The sequence below is a fragment of the Chenopodium album genome, chromosome 14 (assembly GCF_948465745.1).
Source record: "Chenopodium album chromosome 14, dcCheAlbu1.1, whole genome shotgun sequence".
Classification (NCBI taxonomy): domain Eukaryota; kingdom Viridiplantae; phylum Streptophyta; class Magnoliopsida; order Caryophyllales; family Amaranthaceae; genus Chenopodium; species Chenopodium album.
In genome coordinates, this window is record NC_137847.1 from 50,147,857 (window position 1) to 50,168,555 (window position 20,699).

Here is a 20,699-nt window from a genome sequence, read left to right on the forward strand (position 1 = left end):
GGAGTTGTTAGTTTGACATGTTAAAAAGTCAACTCATACAAATAAAATGTTGGTTCCCTTGATAAATTTTCTGTTTCGAATCATAAAGGTATGAGGTTTGAATCCTACTAAGTGTGGATAAAATGGCTTGTGATTTACTTTTAAAGAAGTATATGATATATATTCACTGTGTCTCTTATCATTGGTAGCCGTTTGAAGAGGAGACATTTTAAATTAGTAAACATAAATACAAGATACTTAACTGATGAATAGGTTGAAGAGAGAGGGAAAGGGAAAATCATGTAAATTTGTTGAATTATTATATTTGGGTAATTAGGTGTTCTAATTCATGATTTTTTTTGGTTGAACAGTGTGCAAAGGTCAGTTTATTGCGATTATAAAATAGAGGGAGTAAAAAAAATTATTCACCAAATTATACTTGGTCTAATGGTGGGATCAATCCCCGTGGTAATTAGAGGTTGGGGTTTCCCAAACGACCTTACCCTTTCCCCCATTCCTAAATGATCTTGTTTGCACACTCGTCCGATAGCGGGTTAGATTGTTCGATTAGGCAGTAAGTGGTTCCGATCTAGTAATGTGTTTTCCCTCTACCTATCCGACTATCCCTCCCAAAAGAAAACAAAAAATACTCGTTCTATAGTAAGGAATTAAGGCCAAATTGAGAATTGGGCTAAAAAAATTAGGGCTAGAAAGAAAGCCAAAAGCTCAAAACAAAAAGACACAAAAACAATTTGAGTACTTCCTCTAGTCTCTCTTGCAGTGAGTCTTCTTGGTGGTGGCAATGAAGACGGAAGCGGATGGCGCGATTGTCGGGAAGCCGCCGATGAACAGTGTGCATATCAGCAAGAGAGCTCTTCGTAATAAATCTCTCGCCGTCACTTTCAATGAAAAAGACCTAAGGTATAAAACCCCATCTCCCAAAAAACAAATACCCAATTTTCAATTTTTTATTTTTATTTTTATTTTTTATTTACTTTGGATGAATTAAAGGTTGTTACGTGTGCATTTTTGTGATTTTATGGTGATTTTTGGGTTTTTTTTTTTTCTCTCTTTTTTTTTTCTAGTATTAGAAGCATAAACTATGCCTAAAATGGCACTAAACTTATTTTGTTAAAGTAATTTGGTGTGGGTTGATGAGATAGGATTTGGGTATGTTAGGAATTTTGTTGATTAGGGGAGAAATTTGAGACTAATGTTGATATAGTTTCTTGAATTTGTATTTACATTGGACGGGTTTTAATTTAGCTTTAAAAATACAAAGATTTGTAGCTTAAAATTCGTAGTGGTAGATTATTGATGAATATTGTATCATTTGAAGAAAATTAGTGGGATTAGGATAAGGTTGGAACTTTAGAAGCAATTGTAGTAACAAGTAATGCTAGATTGTTAGTGGCAATTAACAAGCAACTGAACAAGTGAAGTGAGCGACATTACAAATTACTATGAAGCATCATCAAAGAATGATAATATTGTAAAAAGGTATGAATTGACATGAGAAGGAGTTGAAGATCTGTAAAAGATAATATGGGAATGATGACTACATGGAATAATCTAATTTGGTTCATGTAGCCAGACCACTTATGGGATTAAGGCTTTGATTGATTGATTGAATATGGGAATGATGATATCGATAAAATGCAGAAGTACTTTGCTATTTTCATTGGATCAAGCTTGGATCTTTAATTAGAGTTGTGTTTGAGCTGGTAGCAATTCATTCTTGCTACAAGATTAGCACTCCTAGCATGATGCATGAAGCATTTAATCTCTTGCTACTTTTTTTTTTTTGTAAAGAGTTCATATATATCCCCAATTTCTATCTTATGGGTTGCATTTCTTCATTCTATTCTTTAATTCTTTCTAATATGACCATGAAATTAACATATACTGTGTATACCATTTACCATGAAGTGCTGTTAATTCGCTAGCCACTTTGGCTACATCCTTCTAGCCTAAGTAAATTAATTGTTGCATACAACTGTGGAGGTGTTTATCTGTTTCAATCACCTAACCTAATAACCTATGGCTTACCCTGCATGTAACGTATTTAGATAATTTGTTGGCTACATCATTTTTCTTTATGATAATGTATAAATGTTCTGATTTGGATAGTTAAGATTGAAGTACCTGTGCATCTCAATATGTGTTCAGTTGCTTACCTTTGCTTGAGTCAGAAAATTGGGTTTGAAACTTTGAGCCATTAGGCTAGGGGTGTTTGTGAATGGTTAATCGTATGGAAATGTTTCAGTTAGGTTACTCAAAGTTTCAGTTTGACAATTCAGTGAATCGTAGCTGTAGTGTTTCGACTATCTACCTAAATGGTTTGGTTAACCATAAACCATTACTCATTTGAGATAGAATTCTAGTGAGTGAAAGGAGAACCGGTAAATCTTAAATTGTAATGAAGTCTCTGATGAGAGAATAAATGAGAAATAAATAAGTAATAAAGAGTCAAATTTTGCTATTTATTCACTACAACATGTTTAGAATTACTTCAAACCTTTCCTTCAAAAAAAAAAAAAAAAAAAAAAAAAAAAAAAAAAAACAACTTCGAACCTGTCAAGTAATGGGAAATTTGCCCATGTTGATAAAAAAAAAAATTTAAGATAAATATTTGAAAGAAAAGAATAGTGTGACTTACCTTCTTCAATTCATCAAAATTATTATCTTTGAGGTATTAAGAGCCTAGAGTTGCAGATGGAAAGCTAAGAGGGTGAAGCACTTAACTACAGTTGCTTTAAAAAAGTTATATTAGTATTTCAGTTGACCGTTTTGTAAAAAGTTGTACATTAACCAAACTGTTTAGCCTCTATTTTTTTGTCTGCTTACTGAATTGATTTTGTTAATTTATCCGATACGGTTACATGCCGTTAAGTTTGTTTTTTTTTTGGTTTTGGTCATCTATTAACACCCTTACTTTTGGCTGTATTATAGTCAATAAGCTGATCTTAAGTAATTTACTGAATTGATGAATGAAGAAGCTGTTGAGAAGTGGTACGAAGTAATTTTGGTTTTGATTGGAACAGGGATTATGTGGGTGGTTTCCACAAACGAAAGAAGAAGAGGAGAAAGGAAGCTCTGAAGCAGCAAGGAGAAGCTGAAAGGCGCAAGCGCCTTGAAGATCGTAAAAAGGTAGATATGATTATAACCCATAATTATATGACTATTGATTTATATTTACTGCTCTTTTTCTATTTATCATGCCTTTTGGGATGCTGAAACAGAATGGTGGAAGGTTAACTTTGCCATGGATTTGTTGAGATTTGTAGTCAATATTAAGATAACTACCCTGTTGATGTCCTTGTTTGTTTATTGTAAGATCTGTGACAAAGGCTTCACTATTATTATTTAGGGGCAAGGATGGGAAAAGATAGATGGAATCGAATTAGAAAGGGAAACAAAATGACATTGAATAATTTTGACTAAAAGGGTGATTTAGGTTTCTAGAACAAAAGGCTTACACGAGGGATTAGTTCAGTACAACACCTAGGAACTAGGCTGACACTTAAAAAGTTTCTTTTTTGAGTATATGCTTCGTGAGTTTGGAATGTTGATGGATGATCTCAGCTAGTCTTTACCAAGATCTTTGTTTTGGTTATGACATAGTAGAAGACACCTAGCGTCCTAGCTAATCTTGAGGAAAAGAAAGAACAGAAATAACTTTAAGGAATCTAGAACTACTCCAATGGCTGGCTAGTCAAGTGTATGTTATAGGCTTATAGCCTGTCATGCCACACTGGTCTTTCAAGCTACTTTCTTTGTAGCTACAATGTGATCCATTGGTTAGCTATCATTTTTTTTAATTCCACTCCCCCTTCTCTGTAGATACTGTCAAAGCAAATTTGCTTGGGCAAGCCATCACCCATTTTTCATTTGAATGGTTGGCAACCAGCTTGGGAAAACTATATAGTTGCAAGTCAGTCTCTATTAGCAACCATTGGAGATGCTTTAAGGATATAAGTAAGAGAACCTAGATAATTTTCTCAAAAATAAATGTACCACCGTTTCCTTTCTTTTACTTCATTAATCTATCAGATTGCTTCATTTTTCTGGATTTACAGCTGCAGCCACCTTTCCCCTCTAACGGACCAATATAGATAACTGGATCTCCTTGGCAATGCAGTAAACAAAATTTCTTTGCATCAGCAGCTTTAGAATCAGTTTCATCAAATCTATGTGAAGCTCTAATGATTATCGTCGTTTTTTTTAGTCTGTCACTCAATTGTATGGTAAACATTGATATTGTGAGCTTAATTTATATATCATCGTATAGCTTTAGTGCATTACTGAGTTGGATTCAGTAGACAGCTTTTTTACCTTTGACCTACTTGCTTGAGTCCCATGGGAGTGTTTTAACAGTTACAACCAATCCATTTTTTTGGTTGTTTCTCTTAAGAATTGCATCATTTGCCTTTTGTGTCATTTGTATCAACCCTTCTCAGAATCTCAGATCTGTACTATGTAGTTTTATTCTTATGTAGAAATTTGCTTATTTACACTGTCAAAAGAATTTATGTTTGAATCTGTTGGAGATGGAATTGGGTGTGTTAAAGCAATCAGAGATATCAGATTTTTTTTTTATTTTTTTTATTTTTATTTTTTTTTTTCTTTTTTATGATTTCTTTGTTTGTTCCTGTTGCTTTGTATTTCACTTTATCATGGAAAATATGAACAAATTATAAGGAAAGCATCCCTTCACCTTTCCAATAGAAAGTTGGACATGATTTAGAATAGCATATATTCTTTTGCTTTAGATTACTTTATGTCTTGTATGAGGATCCTTGTGAGTCTAGATGTTAAGAGGTGTCACAATCTAAATGCGTTGATGCACCATACTTTCAGTTCCGATATCTACATTATCCTGCTCCAACTGCAGATTTATGGTGGTGTCACATATATATACATTGAAAAGGGATACTTTGACCGTACGGCTCATGTAGTCGCATCTTTAAATTTATTCTTTGGTGGAAACTTCCTTATTCTAACCTGTATACATATTCTTACATCGGTATAATTAGAGCATGTGAAACTGCTAATGCTGATGGAAAATTATTGAATATCATTAGCATGTTTTTAGACACTTTGTTGAGTAGAGGTATCAGGGGCTTCAGGGCCATGTGTAGTTCACTCATCACTGTTGGGGTTACATGCTGGTATTTACCACATTTAAGAAACTTGTAATGCAAATTTTGTTCTCCATCATAGAGCACAAAATTTTAATTATATGTTGGTGGGTGTTGGACCTAGGTCCTTAGGCCATATTCTAATCCTTTAGGTGATATAATAGGCATTGTAGAAGTAATCGATAGTATTTGTTTTCCTTTTAGTACTTGGAACATGTTCTATGAAGTTACATTTTTCTACATTGTACAAGTATATGTTCATGTAGCTGACCCCACTTATGGGATTAAGGCTTTGATTGATTGATATACAAGTATATCTTCGCTTGCAAAACGGGCCTTGATGTAATAGTGTTTCCTGTCCTATAACATGAACAAATTAGATCCAGTTTTTCTACTGGATTCGGCTCCTTGCTTGAAATTAATCCGTTAAGAGTTGGTTTTTGTTTTCTAAACATCAGTTGACTGGCCTTTTATTGTAGGTGTTTTAATTTTGGTTTCCTCTTTATTACAGAGGAGAAAGGAAAAGGAATATGCACTGTTTGGTGGCGCCCCACCTGAAGATGGTGCTAAACCTGTTGATGAAGATCAGGAGCAAAACGATGAGATTGAGCTGAACCCATTGGCTTCTGGTATTGTCTCACTATCTTTTAGTCTATTCATGCATTGAGCCTATACATCATGGTTATACAGCATTTCTATATCTGTGTATGGTTAAGAAATACTTCGTTACTTATGCCATGCACCTTTAGTTGTTAGACTTTAATTGGTTAGCTGATTGATTGTGGGCTTGTGGTCCAATATCTCTCTTTTAGACGGATAGACATTGCTTACTAATAATTCACCATCACACAATTACTGGAATTTTACACTTAAAAGTCAGTGTTTTAATGATAACATCAGAAAATCTATAACACTATACTAAATTAGAGTTTTTTTTGGAGGCAATTTTCCCTCCTAAACTCTATTTATTTATTTAATTTTTATAGAAGCATTAATTTGCCTAGAAAATTCATTATAGTAGTATTTATCTATTTATTATTTTTATTGTTATTGTTATATTTTGTTTTTTGAAGACTATTATTATAATTGACTATTGTGTTATATTTATCTAGAAACTTCTATATTTCAATTATCAATAATTTATAAAATCGAGCATGGCTCAGGAATTATCTAGTGTTATCATAAATTGTTTGTAAATACTAAAGAGTATTTCTTTCAAAAAAAAAATACTAAAGAGTATTTCTTTTAAATAAAAAAAATAAAAAAATGAAATAAAAAACAAAGTGTTAAGAGTGAGTTAGGTAACATAGTAAATGACAGTTTTTGGTTTGAGTATCATCAAAGCTGAGTCATTCTGTTTGGGGTTCCATGTAACTAATACAGTATGATTTAGGTAAATTAATGTAAAGTGACAATTTTCAGTTTGAATATCATTAAAACTGAGCTATTTTGCGATGGATTTTGAAATGCTGAACCATTTTTTTAATAGTTAAATCTCTGCATAAATAAAAAGTCATACGACATCTACAAAAGAAATTCAAATCTAACTAAGGGTCTGTTCTCTTCAGATTATTTTCAGTTCAGTTCAATTCGGCTTTAATAAGTTCAATTCAGTTCTTACCTTAATTTCCTTCTCTCATAAAATATTCAGTTCAGCTCAGCTCCATTAAGTTCAGTTCAGTTTAGCTCGCTCAATTCAATCAATCAGAACAGGCCCTAATACATAAGATATTAAAATCAATGAATTTTGAGAGTGGGGGAGGGATTGGGTTACTAACATATTTACTGCTTAAAGGAATAAAGGGAGAAGGTATTCTATTACTTCGACTCGGGGAAAGTAGCTTTCTCCCATATTCTAAGAGGTTCTTTTCTGTTACTAGTAAACAGAGTAGTCCCACATCTATCCGTGGTTTGTGAAGTCAGCAAAGAATACTGAGATCTGACTGCTGATGGTAAACCAGTCATTGGAACTTGAAAGATTTGTACTCCGTACGTATTTTGCATACTTCAGTTAGCCAAACTTCGATATTTATTATAGTTAGGGACTTGAAAAATAACTTTTGTTAAAGTTTCAGATGCCAAAGTTGATAGTGACAAGATTCTTATCTAAAAATAGGCTATATATCCTTTCAGCTGAAAATATTTCGTTAACATTCTCCTAGGATACTCTTGTTGGGATTTTGTGTTTTGACATTGTTGGGATGCATGTGAGATATAAGCCCCCTTTAGCAAAAGCAGATGCCTCAGATTGGGGGATGTTGGGGATATATTAAATCATCTTATACTTAATAAGTTATTTGAGTGACTGCTTTACACGACTAGATTTTGACACTTTTTTTGCACTTTCTTCTTTAGTTGAAGGGACAACGTCATATGAAAATGGCAATATAATGGTCACAGTTACTACAAGTGAAATCGGACATGAAGAGAGTCCTACTGAAAAGTCAGCGCCATTATTACCGCTACCAGGGTCTACTGGAGAAGCTGTAAAAAAGCAAAATATTCCTGTAAGCAAGAAGAAGGCCTTTAAAAAATCCACCAAAGGTAGGTCCCGGACAAAGCTAGTTAGCAAAAGGGAGAGGAGGAAAGGAAAGATAAATGGTAAAAAAAAGCGTTAGCTTGTAGCACCCATTTTGTAACTTAACATGTATTTATTGAAGGCTTACATTTTCTTGATAGTTATGCTAGTAAAATTTACTGGAGTTTTGGGGGTACCGGACAAAGTATGTGTAGACGTGTAGTGATAAACAATTTGCTTTATACAAAGTGGTTCTGAAAGAATTTTGATGCTTTGGCCAATCCTTTTTTGCGACCATGTTGCATGATTGTCTTGCCAATGCCCTGGTGACAATGATGGGTGCCGTTTTGTCAATCGTCTGAGGGGACTTTGGTGTTCGCTTGATCTGGGTGTATAGGCTCAATGTAGAAATTAAGCACAGGAATTAGGAGACAAGTGAAACATAATCAACACTAACACAACTACACAACTACACAAGCAGAAATTGAACTGATGCTAATTACTATTTCCTCACACCGGTAAACATACATGTAAATTTGCCATATATTTTGTAATTTGTGAGACCTCTAGAGTTGTGTATACATTTGAATCTTAATGATTAAGCTGGTAGCTGGTAGTAAGATACAGAAAATCTTATTGGGTCACCCTTTCTCAAAAGGCTATACTAAAAGTTCCAACTTGCAACCTTACCCATTAGAGTGATTAAATCTCCCACCCCGTTTGTGAGAGTTCAACTCGTACCACCGTCCACACTGGTGGAATATAAAGGGTTTATCAACACGGTTGCTAAATACAACCTTGACCTACTTAACACACCCTCCTAAAATACCAAAAATACCCTCACCCTCCCTCTCTTCCTCCCTCCCGTGTTCTTTGTTGTTGATTTCTCTTTCACCCTACATCCCAAAATTCATAAATCGTCACCGTCACAATTAAAAATCATTCAATATCCCTATTCAATTTGCATCTATTTTATATCATTTCATTCCCTATTTCATTTTGGATCTCCAATCAAACAACAAAGGTTAGTTCCTCCAAATTCTGATTGTTGAAGATGTGCAATTATGTAATGCACGGTAAATTTTCGATTTGTGTATTTTCGTTCCTTTTTCCAGAATTTTCGATCTTTTTTGGGATTAAATTTGCGTTAAATTGATACAACTGAGTTGGGATGATCAGACTCAAACTCAAAATCAACAAGCGCAACAATTGAATTTTACAATAAATAATTTCAATTTTTTTTTTAATTTTATAAAATTCCAAAGTAGGGATGAAAAAAAAAAGATTATTTTGTTAATTTGTGAGGAATCGAGTATATTATTTTGTTCAAGTTGTGCGGAATACAATATAAGATTTTGTTCAATTTTTGCAAAATAAAGTACTCCTTTGTTCAATATGATTTTGTTCAATTTGTGAGAAATAGAGTATACTACTTTGTTCAATATGCATGAAATAAATACATAAATTTTGTTCATTGTAGTTGAAATAGACTAGTTTGTTTCATACGTATTACATGAGATAGACTATAAACGAAAAGTTACATCAATTTCAATGTCTTTCATGTCAAAATATATAATCATTTATTGCAATCACAATAAGTATTTTAAATTGATTTTGGTTAATGTATGTTATGACAATAATGAATAGTTTTATTAAGATTTTATTTTGAGGTGAAATAGGAGGGAAGTTAAACTTTAGAGTTCTTTTAGAATTGCAAAAATAAGGAAAAAAAAGGGTTGTGTAAAGTAAATCTAGGCTGCGTTTAGCAATCCCCTTTATCAACCTTCCCTTCTTGATAATGGTTACGCTTTTAGGGGAGAAAGAACATATCTCTCTAGCACCCCAATAAATTTTTTGTTTACACGATATTGTTCGAACACCGATTATATTAGTATTATTTTTTTTTTTTGGCGCTTTAACTTTTAAAGTTTCATAAAGTGGTTTGGAGGGAAAAAATTTTAATCGCTCCCGGAGATTGTGTACAAATAATGGTAACATGGTTTACCAAAAGAAAAGGGGTGATAAGAACACAATTGTATCCTAAAGCCAAGCTAAATCCACATGCCAAACAAATGCATGAGAGACCCTATGCTTTGAATCTGCATCTGTCAATCCCATTTTCTTCAATTAATGCTTCGGCATCTTTACACCAACTGTTTTTCTTATGTTTTTGGCATTTAATTTTCATTATTAATTAATTTTGTTTTTATTTATTGAATGGGGTGGCTGCAAATCACAATGACTTGTTAGTGAGCATTTGTTAGTTTGTAACTTTGAAGCAATTAAGGATTGACTTCCCTTGACTTGACTAATGCTTTAACTAACCCAACTAACCCTTTCTATTTATCACATTATTAAGATTATATTATTATAATTAGTTAAGTTTGATTTGGTACATTTTTAGTGATTGGCTATGCTAATTTTAGATTTGGGGCCTTGATTTTAGTATTTTTCCTACCAATCAATTTCTAATCTTAAGTAAAATCTCAACTTGCTTTTGGGGTGGCTACTGGTTAGAGGCTACAAATAAAAAGTAAGGTTATATTAGCTATTTACAGTGTGAAGACACTGAATATAGATATTATGTACTCCCTCCGTGTTTTTTTAAGTATTACAGTTTGACCGGCACATAGTTTTAGGCAATTTAATTGACTTAAAAATAAAATAAAAGGTAAGTGGGGTAGTTGGAATATTAAAAAATTGTAAAAGAAAGATAGTGGGGTTAATAGTTTATTGAAAAGTAATGAATGTGAGAGGAAAGATATAATAATTAAAAAAAAAAAAGTAGTAGTAGGTTTGGGTGGGGATCATGAGAGGAGAGAGATATAATATTTTATTGTAGTTTTTTGCCAAAAAAGGAAGTGTAACACTTATTAAAATATGGCCGAATTTGGTAAGTGTAACACTTATTAAAACACGAAGGGAGTATTTGTTTTCTTAGAATGGATATGATGCAATATTTGTAAATGTTCCTTTAAAAGCAACCGAGGAAGTATGAAACACTTTGCAAGTAATTTGGTAGAACTTGCCACAGTTGAACTCGCAATAATTTATGCCTTATATTTCAAAATTTGATTTTGTGAGATTTTTATACTGTATAATGTTTACATTGTTGTCCATCCATAGTCCCAAGCTTCCATATAATCCAAGCCTAGAATAATTGAGTGATTCTTACCACAACTTGTCCAAATCGAACACTACCATAAGCTAAGTAACTATTGAACAACAGTAGTTCTTTCTTTTGTGTATTGCATGATCATTGTGCATCAAGGTGAGTACGAATTCAAATTCAGTATATTTCAATCAAGCCAAGCTAAAACTGGTAAATTAATTTGAGAAGGTTTAGTTGAGTTTGGTTGAATTATGCCATGTTAGAGTTCGACTCAACATAACCTTTTTTTTTTTTTTTTTTTTTTTTTTTTTTTGTGACAAAGACTCAACATAACTTATAGCTAGCTAGCCATATTTTCTTCCAAGAAAAGAGTTATCAATTAAGGCAGTCGGAATATACTCATTTTGGTAATATGGTATCATGATATATATATATATATATATATATATATATATATATATATATATATATATATATATATATGTATGTATGCTATGGATTATCTATTTACACCTCGATCTCTTTTCAAAGTCAGTAATAGTTATCAAGTGTGAATCTAAGAATGATACCAAGCCCTAGAAAGTAATAAATATAATTTCAATTCATTCTTTTCTGTATGGTTATCTGTACTACGATCACCACACTTAGTTTTAAGAAATACATGGTATAGATTTAGTACAACAACGTGCCTTTGAATATGAAGAATATCGTAAACTAATTTAACACTGATGAAATAATTAATTAATCAACTTCGAACCGAACCCTATAATTATGTAGCTATGAGTGATCATGTGCTCCAATTAGGGGTGTTTAAAAAAACCCGACCCGGTTGTCCCGTCCCGATTTCCAGATGACCCGCCAAAAACCCGATGGGAAATTAGTAATTTTTTCTGTTTTTTTGGGTCGGGTACCCGTCCCGCCAAAACAGCAGTTTTGTGGGTCGGGACATGAGACACACTTTGTTAATCTCGGGTACCCGGATACCCGTTAAAAAAAAAATTAAATTTACTAGTATTTCATTTCTCCCTAACAAGCCAGCCCACTTAGACTTAGGTTTCATTTTTCACCCAATTTCACTCCTCCGCCACTTTCCTCACCCAATTTCCCTCAAAGAATCATTTCTCTCTCCTCTCCATTCTCCTTCCTCACTCTCTGTTCAGAACTACTCCATATGTTAGGAGAGTGTTTTGTCAACCACTTTTCCAATTACACCTCCCTTGAATTCTACTATATTGCCATTATTAATTAATGATGGAGATCTAAACCAAAACAACAACCGTGAACATAATCTATGTGTCAATTACACTTGAAGATATAAAGCTCGAAGCCAAGAACAACCTTGGAAGTTCTCCGTTTTCCAAGATTTAATTTTTGTATGGATCTAAAAGTTTGTAATTTATTTTTCTGTAGATCTGAAAATTTAGATAATTTTTCTTATAATTATTCAAGTGATAATAATCGTTTTTTTTTCTGTGTACAAACTCTGTACTTCTTCAATCCTTTTGTTTTTTTTTTATTTTTTTATTTTTTTATTTTTATTCTTAAATTCTGATCTAAAAAGAAGGAAAATTTATTTGCAAAACAAACATGGCCTGGATTCAAAGGTGGTCATTCCTAGGTACAACTTGTAAAAAAAAAGGACTTTAAGTACAAACTTATAAAAATAGAAAATAAAAACAAAAAGATCCGGAATGTTCCGTCCCGGATAATTCGGGTAGCCGAAACCGGGTACCCGAATTATCCGGGACGGGACATGGGACGACTTATCATCTACCCGAAGATCCGGGTATTCGGGTATCCGAATATCCGGGTACCCGGATTTGAACACCCCTAGCTTCAATGTGTTATAATCTTACAAACAATTCAATATTCAATTATTTGCCACCACAATAGGAGGTAAAAAAATCAATCGTCTAATAATGTAAAGAATTATTTCACAAGATTAACCATTTTTAACATTATAAAAACACACAATTGATCAACAGCTCGTGTACTTTTTTCAATTTTAATTCAATTTGAATAATAAATAAAAAGACAGAAAATATTCAAATCAAACCGACAAAATAATTAATTAAATGAGACGATAGTAAAAGGTAACCCCACAATAACATCCCCTAGTCACTATCACACTTGATTATAATTCCAAAATTCTTTAATTAAGTACTCACAGTAATAAAATACACGTGCATAATCCTTGAAATCAGGGTGTAATTTGTCAGATGAAATCAACGGCTCTGATGTAATTAATACAACTATCTGTAAACCTGTTAATTTGTATGAAGATCTTCATTTAAGCGCCGCCCCACAACAAAACCAACGCCTCTGAGTCAGCAAAAAGCAATTTATCCTTTTTTGGACTCCTAATTTTTCTTATATTTTATAGCTATAAAAACAAATTAATTGGATGTTCAAAGTTTTACTCAATTTACTCCTTGAATCATTTTTGATAAGCTGATAATTTGGGACTAGATACAATTGAAATATTGAATTGACAACCGACTTAACTTTACTTGTACTAATTACCAAGTACAACTATTGAAAGTTCAAATAAAGATTAAGCAATGGATAAATATAATGATTATTAATTAATTAATTGTGTACTAATTTGCTATTTAGTTATATAATAGTTAACACATCATATATTAGTTTAAATTAGAGTTGATTGTGACTAGTATTGCCAATATGCCAATATATATATATATATATATATATATATATATATATATATATATATATATATATATATATATATATATATATATATATATAATTAATTAAATTAAAAAAAAAAAAAAAAAAGCTAACATAGGCCAATAAGGCGGTATATACAAATTAGTGAAAAATTAGGGTTTTAATACCTTCTAGCTTAAAGCTTGACTTACTTGATCAAATTCTACCTTTCAAACTAATGACATACAAGCATTACAATATGGTTTATTGTATGTAAGATACGAAAAAGATATGATAGATAGATTAGAATACACCATCTTCTTCATATTGAGTGATTTTAGTATAAAGTCGTATTCGGACCTTGAACAATAAGATTGAGAGGATGATTTGTCAAGTGGCGTACAACATGACCTGTCAAAAATCACGACAAGGCAAATGCACGAATAAGCACGGGACAACACAGTACAAAGTAGGTTTAGACCATACTTTTGGTAAAATATTACTGCTCGAAAAAACACGGCTCGACAAAATCAAGTGTAATATGATAAGTGAGATTTAAGTTAGGCACACAAGCGCGTCATGACTCAACACAACCCGGTGTAACGAATATTTACTAAAGGAATAGACATATTAGATTAATGAAATCTAGGTGAAGAAAACAATACTTTAAATAAGTTTTATAAGCCTAAGTTAATATGTTGTGAAATCATATCATATAACTAATATATAAAGCCAAACTTTTAGCCAGGTCACGAGACAGTGACATTTGGCATTTCAACTTTTTACCAAGTGTCGCGCCACGTTGGATAGATGCAAATAGACTTCATAAGATAAAAAAATTAGTTTAGAATTCTATTTGGATAGAATTTTAGAATAAAATTGTTAGTTTAGAGTTTTATTTTCGATAAAATACCAATATTTCAGATGTACAAATTGAATTATAATTTTATTCAAAAAAAATTATTAGATTATAATTATCAAAAATTATAATATAAATTTATTTTTTATATTATTATATTTTTTTGAGTGAAGGAAGTAGTTTAAAGAGTGAAACATCCCTTTTATAATATATATTAATTAGTTAAAATAATATACTTTACAATCCAATAAAATTTTATTACTATGTAGACCTTTCAATTAGGGTCGGGTCATAAGTCATCTCGGATTCAGTCACTTCAGGTTAAGAGTTAAGAAATGTTTAACCCTTGTCCTAAGTTTTGGGTTCGGGTTAACCCAACGGGTTTTGAACATTTATTTTATTTTATTTATTTATTACTAATTTTATTTTATTTTTTTAATGTATTAAATTAAATCAAATATTTTTACCAACATTATTTTTAGTCATTACATGCCTACTAGGTAGCAAATCGTCACAAAAACACATCAATTCTTAATTAATTTTGTATCAATGATATATTTTAAAATTTGACATATACATTAAAAGTTTATCTAAAAAATTAAATAAACAACCCGGGCATCGCACGGGCACAAAACTAGTGGATAAATAAAACAAAACTGAAAAAAACGGGGGAAATTTTTTGCTTGAATTTCACCTATCTTATTTTACCTTTTTATCTAAATTTGTTAATCATTATCTTATTCCTCTGGAATCACCAATCCTTATCAAAAATATTATTGAACCTTATTAGAATATTCTTATTAGACATGAAATATCTGAAAATAAAGTGGAAAAAAAATTATATTCTTAATTATGATATTTTACGACTTTTGTATTGTTTTTTCATTAGCATTTCAAGTATAATAATATACCTTATTGATAAAGATATATACGGAGTACTTACTTTTTTTTTGGTACGCAAACTAAATTACCAATTTTTTATTAACGAATTATAGATAGTATTGGAATGAATATGATTATTCGGCACCAAAATAGAACCCCAATTGTCCCATAGCTTATTCTTGAATGATTCACATGGTATACAAACATTTTATGATACAACTCAATCTTTGGTATTTTCTATAAGGTTAGTTTAGGCAATCCATTGCATATAATAATGAAAGTGACTTCTCAAAGAGTCAAGGACCCCCATCCAATAAGCTATAAGCTCTTCATAACATCTCAATTCACAAAATCTCACAAAAACAAAATCATTTTAAAAACCGCGTTTTTCTTTTCATCTTTTTATTGATTGATGCTAAAGCCGTCAGTTTTGAAGGAAAATTCCCAGACCTTTCGTTGAATGTTCTAACCTTATTTCCAAAACACCAATAAATCCAATCCAATAATAAAAGGTTCCAACTTTTTTTTTTTCCCGCTCTCTTTTTAACTCTCTCTTTAGTTATACCAGTGTCTATTGGCTAATCGGCCGATAGCATGTTTTGCCATTGAGTTTTAATAATAATAATAATAATAATTCGAATTGAGGATTTGGTTATTTTTCTTTAGGATGAGATAAGAGATTTTGCATCTGGGATTTTTATTTTATTTTTGTTTTATTGTTTGTTCAGATCCATTTTTGATTTATAAAGGGAAGTGACAAAAAAAGAAAAAAAAAATGCAGACAAGATATATGGAAAGATCGAATAGTATGGGTGGTGGAGGTGGTGGTAATGGTGGGAGAGAGAAGAGAGCTTTGGATTCAAACTCAACTGCTCCTGATGAAGATGGTCAACCTGATCGCAAAAGACCTGCTTTAGCTAGGTTCTTTCTTTTTCTCTTAATCTTTACTCTTACACTTTGTAATTTGGTGGATTTGGTTTTGTTTGATTTGATGGGTTTTGATGTTTGATTTTTTCTGGGTTTTGGATGAATTTTTCTGGGTGTTTGGTTGATTTTGTCAATTTTATTATATAATTATATTAAAAATTGAATCTTCAATAGTATTGAGCTATTTCTTGTAGTTTAATTGTATTTTTTTTTTTTTTTTTTTTTTTTTGGGATTTTGAAGGTGAGAGTTGCATTGGGTAATATAGTGGTCACTATAATGAAGTTGTGAAGTTCCCATCTGATCTTATCTTAGTTCAGTAATTCTTGATAGAATTTAATATTTTGTATTTTTATTTTGGTTAAAGAAAAAAAAATTAATTTAAAATTATGGATAAGTATAATTTTGGAAAGATGAAGATTTGGAAGTTTCAGAATAGGAAATGAAATTATATAATCAACAAAGGGCTTGTTCATTGTTGATTTAGTTTATGGAAACTAGAAAAGGTGGTTTCTAGTCTTTAGTTGTTATATTTCATACTAGAACATGTCTACCATAAATATGATTAATTTTAAATTCAGTATACCGAGTACAACTTACTTTATATACCACATGACAAGAAATTTCCAGAACGAAATCAAAATGTAGGCAAAGTCCGAGACAAAGCTTAAGTACTTTAATTCTACTAGAGTTATGCTCTACTTTGAGTTAAGAAGTTGTGTAGTAGTTTACTGCTTATGGGAAGAATAACAAAAAATACGCAGTAGTTTACAGTTTACAGTTTTTGTAAACTACAGATTTAGCATTAACTTTGAGTTTTTGCTTCAAGATTCGTGTGTTTCTCGAGCTTAAATTTTTCAGTATTAAGTATTGTTTTACTCTACTGCAGTGTGATTGTGGAAGCCTTGAAGGTGGATAGTTTGCAGAGGCTCTGCTCATCCTTGGAACCCATTCTTCGGAGAGTTGTAAGATAATCAAACTTATGTATGATTCTTTGCTTCCTAATTAGGGATAATTTTGGATGATTGATTTTGAAATCAAAATACTGTTCAAAGATGGTTTTTAATACTTATAGAAGCAAACCAATTTAAAATTGACATTCTAATTTTTCGGGGAAAGGGGGTAGTTTATACTTCTTGGCCTCACTAGTTACTAGAAACTACCTACTTTGTGTACTGTTAGTATCTACTTTATGACACATGCTGCTTTGTACTTCTCTTATAGTCGGTCTGTATGAACAATGAACAGGTTAGTGAAGAAGTTGAACGTGCTTTGGCGAAGTTGGGGCCTGCAAGGCTGGTTGGAAATGGAAGGTAAAACTCAGCTAATTGATGTTTGAGAGAATTTACTCATTTTTGCTAAAGTGCTTGCATACCACCTAAATATAAGTAAAAGGTTTCATAGTTCAAATTCTTTATTATGAATTATAAATTTGAAAAGCTTAAATTCTAACCAAAGCTGTAGTCTAATAATAATTTGAAAGAACTGTAAGGCTGAACTTTGTTCAATTTTGTAGGACTTCTCCCAAGCGGATAGAAGCACCTGATGGAAGAAACTTGCAGCTTCATTTTAGAAGTAGGCTTTCTCTACCCCTTTTTACTGGAGGAAAAGTAGAAGGCGAGCAAGGAGCTGCAATCCACATTGTGTTAATTGATGCAAATAGTGGGCAACTTGTCACAACGGGTCCAGAATCATCTGCGAAACTGGATATTGTTGTGCTTGAAGGTGATTTCAATGATGAAGATGATTCTGATTGGACCCAAGAAGATTTTGAAAGTCATTTGGTGAAAGAGCGTGAAGGAAAGAGGCCCCTTTTAACCGGAGATGTGCAAGTCACACTGAAAGAAGGTGTAGGAACCCTTGGAGAACTGACATTCACTGATAATTCAAGCTGGATAAGAAGCAGACAGTTCAGATTAGGTCTGAAGGTTGCCACAGGTAATGATGAAGTTGTTCGTATCCGTGAAGCAAAGACAGAAGCTTTCACTGTCAAGGATCATAGAGGGGAATGTGAGTTGAATTTCTCTAATCTATGTTTTCTTTACAAGTGTTCCTGTGTTTCCTTTTTTCCCAGATTAGGTTTCCACCCTCTTCTCTGACCTTGCATCTAATATATTCGCTTTTGTGGTGTTTGTCTTTTCTAGTGTACAAAAAACACTATCCTCCTGCACTAAATGATGAAGTCTGGAGATTAGAGAAGATTGGGAAAGATGGGGCTTTTCACAAGAGATTGAATAAAGCTGGTATAGTTAGTGTTGAAGATTTCTTGCGGTTCGTTGTCAGAGATCCACAGAGACTGCGAAATGTAAGAATGTTATATTTTTGGTATTCGATGACTATCCAATCTTAGGAATTTGGCTAACATGACTGAAACCTTTGTAGATACTAGGGAGTGGCATGTCAAACAAGATGTGGGATGCACTTGTGGAGCACGCAAAGACGTGTGTACTTAGTGGCAAGGTTTTTATCTACTATCCCGATGGTCCACAAGGAGTTGGTGTAATCTTCAACAGCATTTATGAGTTTATTGGCTTATTTGCTGGTGGTCAGTACTACTCAACTGATTCGCTTTCGGACACTCAGAAGGTGAATATTCCTCTGAAACAAATCTCCTATCTTTTTTCAAATAAAAAAAAAAGAATCCTTGCACACACTGTTACCATTTCACCATTTGTGATAATGTTGCTTTCAATTTTAAAAATGTATGCCTAAATATTTGCATTCAAACGGGCATTGATTGATCACCTGGATGAGTAAGACTTGTGGAATTGCACCACAAATGCAACATATGCAGCTTGAAATTGACCTTACAAGGTTGAATGAAGAAGAATGAGTTTTGCAAACCTTAACCATGTTAAGCATGGTTAGATATTTGTTTAATATGTTGGCTGAATATCTATTATGTTGGCAGGTCTATGCAGATTCCTTAATAAAGAAAGCATATGAGAATTGGATGCATGTTGTGGAATATGATGGCAAGTCTCTCTTGAGCTTAAAGCAGAGCACTATTGAAGATTCTTCAAGGACTGAAGCATCGGTTTCCCAACCAAACCCCAATTTCTACAACCATCAACTCTCGCTACCCAGTTTACCTGTTGCTCCTCCTGTGAAGCAGCCTTCTGTGGATCCTAATCTCAAGATGGGAGGTATAATTCCTGCATTTGTAAAAAGCAACTTTATTTTTCACCTTTTCACTGCTACAAAGGATTTTTCACAAAGCAAACGATAAAACTACCATATAAACAACAAATATAGCAGTACTAATACAAGCTTGTATTTATGTTTCAGGTTTACATGATACAATGGGTACAAGATATTCTGCACAGTCACAAACAATGAACCTTAATGGATCTGCACAATTTGATGCCACCTCATTTTTGCCTCCAAATCAATTTATGGGCTCTTCAGGTCTAAGCCAACTTAGAAACAATAATGCATTGTCTCTTGGATCAGCACAACCATCCTTCTCTGGAATGCAGCCTGTTGGAACCACCAATTTTGCTGATTATCGAGGAAGTGAGAACTTACTATCAGAGGATGAAATCCGCATGAGAAGCAATCAGATGCTTGAACACGAAGACATGCAACATTTGCTTCGCCTCTTTGGGATGGGTGGTAGTCATCAAGCTCAAACTCCTGTCGTTGCTGAAGAAGCATACCCATATCCGGCAGGTTATGCACCATCACCAGCAATCAACTTCAATTTTGATGAGGATAGAGGCCGCTCTTCTGGGAAAGCAGTTGTGGGATGGCTCAAGCTTAAAGCGGCCCTTCGATGGGGAATCTTTGTTAGGAAGAAGGCTGCTGAGAGACGAGCTCAACTTGTTGAGTTGGATGATACATAGATGTGAACCCCTACTAAGATACCCTGCTTTATTTACAAATAGCTACCCGGTTCATCCCACTTTGCTTATGTCCTACAAATGCTCATCACAGGCGAAGCTTCAAAACTTTGTTTGAATTTTATAGTGGGATGATGCCTGCTTTCTTGACTTGCTTGGTTATGGATCCTTGATGATAAAAGGGCATCAAGCTCAGTCGAGATGCTGTTGCAGAAGATACTTATGTTAAAGATACTCTGCGATATTGGGAGGGTTAGAGGTCTGTCCCTGGATATCTCCATCGACATACCTCCATTAAGGTCTTTAAAATAAGAGGCCTGTTATATCTTCAATTTTTTCCTTGTGTACTTGTAGTTTGTATCATGACTTGTTAGATGAGGTCTAACATAACAAATCCGTTGTATTTATTATTTAACGCAGCAATAACTGTCAGTGGTAGTTGGCTTGATTACCAACCAGATTAAATTTCATGCTTGAATGAATTTTTCATTTGTTTTTGAATTTCTGTTTGATCACTTGCTTGAATACTTGCTGCTTTTTAAGGCTTCGGTGGTTGTCTTTCAAGTAATCAAGTGCACTGGCGAAATCTAAAAACCAATTTAGCAACTTACACTGAATAAGAATTCGGATTAATATAATTATATCAACATAAGCTGTGTATAGTTTAAGTTTTCATCTTTGCATTGATACAATTAAACAACCTACATTCCATAATATACTACCCGTTTTCTGTCATAAGAATTCAAGTCAATTAGCATATTTTCATCTGTC

At 32.8% G+C, this 20,699-nt stretch overlaps 2 protein-coding genes across 2 annotated transcripts; both read left to right on the forward strand.

The window, feature by feature from the left end:
* Nucleotides 1-652: 652 nt before the first annotated feature.
* Nucleotides 653-7,919, forward strand: LOC145577439 (uncharacterized). The gene is made up of 4 exons (XM_081634873.1): nt 653-900; nt 3,024-3,129; nt 5,632-5,749; nt 7,476-7,919. Exons 1-4 carry the CDS (start codon nt 782-784, stop codon nt 7,736-7,738), a joined length of 606 nt encoding a protein of 201 aa, XP_081490999.1. The 5' UTR covers nt 653-781; the 3' UTR covers nt 7,739-7,919.
* Nucleotides 7,920-15,524: 7,605 nt separating this feature from the next.
* On the forward strand, nt 15,525-20,429 carry LOC145577437 (calmodulin-binding protein 60 B-like). Its single transcript, XM_081634871.1, has 9 exons — nt 15,525-15,673; nt 15,890-16,082; nt 16,976-17,051; nt 17,335-17,399; nt 17,603-18,096; nt 18,231-18,391; nt 18,469-18,672; nt 18,998-19,232; nt 19,375-20,429. Exons 2-9 carry the CDS (start codon nt 15,937-15,939, stop codon nt 19,929-19,931), a joined length of 1,938 nt encoding a protein of 645 aa, XP_081490997.1. The 5' UTR covers nt 15,525-15,673; nt 15,890-15,936; the 3' UTR covers nt 19,932-20,429.
* Nucleotides 20,430-20,699: the final 270 nt, after the last annotated feature.